At 53.5% G+C, this 2,559-nt stretch overlaps 1 protein-coding gene across 1 annotated transcript; it reads right to left on the bottom strand.

The window, feature by feature from the left end:
- Nucleotides 1-481: 481 nt before the first annotated feature.
- On the bottom strand, nt 482-2,394 carry LOC101314025 (probable acyl-activating enzyme 5, peroxisomal-like). The gene has a single exon (XM_004288516.1). It carries the CDS (start codon nt 2,383-2,385, stop codon nt 709-711), a length of 1,677 nt encoding a protein of 558 aa, XP_004288564.1. The 5' UTR covers nt 2,386-2,394; the 3' UTR covers nt 482-708.
- Nucleotides 2,395-2,559: the final 165 nt, after the last annotated feature.

Genomic DNA, 2,559 nt, shown 5'->3' on the forward strand with positions numbered 1-2,559 from the left:
TGCTGTGCAATATATAGAAATAGATGTTAACTTTGCATAAAGACCATAGGAATTTTGCTATGAAGGTATTATTTGTTAAGCATTAGTTGCAGAACATTGGTCATATATATATATATATATACAATGCTGATCAGGTGCGGACGTCCGCACCTAAAGTTTTGGTGCGGATTTCCTATTTTTACACCTATTTTTCGATCGAATTTCCTCATCTCCACCGTCTAGTATCTAGATAATATTGTGTAAATCATCTCTGCAAAATTTCAGCCAATTTGATAATTGTTAAGGCCCTCAGACTCGAAAAACAAATTGACGGACTGAATTTTGTCCAGTTTATGTTTATACCAGAAAAACACAATTTTGAAGGCCTTAACGATCACCAAATTAGCTGAAATTTTACAGAAATGATCTATATTATATCATTTAGATACTAAACGGTGAAGATGAGAAAATTCGATCGAAAGGTGATACAAAAATAAAAATCCGCACCAAAACCATTGGTGCGGACGTCCGCAGCCGAAAAGGGCCGTATATATATATTTATATATACAGTCTTATACATCAGCAAACATTTTCACTAAAATTTCCCAGATCTGGTACGTCAGCTTTGATATATATCCAAATAAGGACGCACATCTCATTTTCGCATGTGTTCCAGTCACTATTACACGCAAGCAACCACAAGCAATTCCCACCAAAAACGAAAGAGGATCACATCCGACTCAGCCTTGTGGACCCCAACGCCTTGGCCATCTCTCTCAGCACAAACTTCTGAATCTTCCCCGTCGACGTCTTCGGCAGCTCCTCCTTGAACACCACCGTCTTCGGCGCCATGAAACTCGGCAGCTTCCCTCTACAATACTCCATTATCTCCTTCTCCGTCGGCCTCGGGCTCACGTCACCCTTCAAGCTCACAAACGCGCACGGCGTCTCCCCCCAAAACTCGTCAGGCCTGGCCACCACCGCCGCCTCGTTCACGGCGGCGTGGGTGTACAGAACCGACTCCACCTCCACGCTGCTCAAGTTCTCTCCCCCGCTTATGATCACGTCCTTGGATCGGTCCTTTATCTCCAGATACCCGTCCGGGTGCATCACCGCCACGTCGCCGGTGTAAAACCAACCGTCTTTCATGCAACTCGCCGTCCCTTTTGGGTCTTTCAGGTAACCTAACATCACACACCCGCCTCTCAAAACCACTTCCCCAAGCGACGCGCCGTCGCGTTTAACCGGCTTACCCGTATCCGGATCTACCACGTCGACCCGGGTCATGGCCACCGTCCTCACTCCCTGCCTCGACTTCAGCCTCGCCCTCTCCGTCGCCGGAAACTTGTTCCACCCGGGCTTCCACGCGCACGACACCACCAGCCCCGCCGTCTCCGTCAGCCCGTACCCATGGCTCACCACGAACCCCAGCGACTCGGTCCGACCGAGAACCGCCGCGGGAGGCGGAGCCCCGGCGGTCAAGATATGCACGGGGCTCCTCAAGGGCTCGACGTTGGGTATGTTGGTCAGCATGTTGAGGACCACCGGCGCGCCGCACATGTGGGTGACGCCGTGTCGTGTGATCAGGTCGTAGATGACACGCGCGTCGAACTTGCGGACGCAGACGTTGGTCCCGCCCACGGCGGCGATCCCGTACGGGTAGCTCCAGCCGTTGGCGTGGAACATGGGAAGCGTCCAGAGATAGACGGGCTGCTTGGGCACGGCCCAGTCAAGGAGAGAGTTGACTGTGACGATGAACATCCCCCGGTGGCAGTGGACCACTCCTTTGGGCGAGGAAGTCGTCCCGGAAGTGTAGTTGAGCGTCATCGGGTCCCACTCGCTGTCAGGTAGGTCCCACCGGAACTCCGGGTCGCCGCTCTCGATCATATCCTCGTAGGTGGCGCAGAAGGGGGAGGTGGGCGCGGGAGCATCGTCGGTGATGAGGACGAGGAGAGGGGCGGGGGTGTCCGGAGGGAAGAGAGAGATGGCGTGGAGGGCGAGGGAGGTGTGGGAGTGGTCGAGGAAGAGGAGCTTGGATTGGCTGTGGCGGAGGAGGAGGGAGACGGTGCGGGTGTCGAGGCGGGTGTTGATGGTGTTGAGGACGGCGCCGGAGAAGGGGACGGCGAAGTGGAGCTCGTACATGGCGGGGGTGTTGGGGGAGAGGACGGAGACCACGTGGCCGCGTTGGGGGCCGAGGAGGGAGGAGATGGAGGAAGCGAGGCGGAGGCATCGGCGGTGGGTCTGGCTCCACGTGTAGGTGATGTCGTCGTAGATGAGGGAAGGGCAGTCGCCGTAGACGGTGGCGGCTCGGTCGAGGAAACCCAGTGGGGTGAGAGGGGATGAGTTGCAAGGGCTTGGCTTCAGCTCCTCCATTAATGACAACTGAGAACAGCGAAATATGTGCATGTGGGGGATTAAATTTGAGCTTTACGAGAGAGAAGGCTAGCTGGAGAATTGAAGATAAGGCCAGACCTGAAAGATAAGGTAAATCGTAAATGTATAACATATGCGACGACTCACTATCAAAAAAAACATGTGCAACGACTCTGGTAGTGCAGGTCCATTTTTTTNTTTTTATTT

The sequence above is a fragment of the Fragaria vesca genome, linkage group LG1 (genome assembly GCF_000184155.1).
Source record: "Fragaria vesca subsp. vesca linkage group LG1, FraVesHawaii_1.0, whole genome shotgun sequence".
Taxonomy (NCBI): Eukaryota; Viridiplantae; Streptophyta; class Magnoliopsida; order Rosales; family Rosaceae; genus Fragaria; species Fragaria vesca.

Bases quoted from the DNA above. Each gene is read 5' to 3' on its own strand.
- LOC101314025 (XM_004288516.1), bottom strand. From the start codon at position 2,385: ATGCACATATTTCGCTGTTCTCAGTTGTCATTAATGGAGGAGCTGAAG.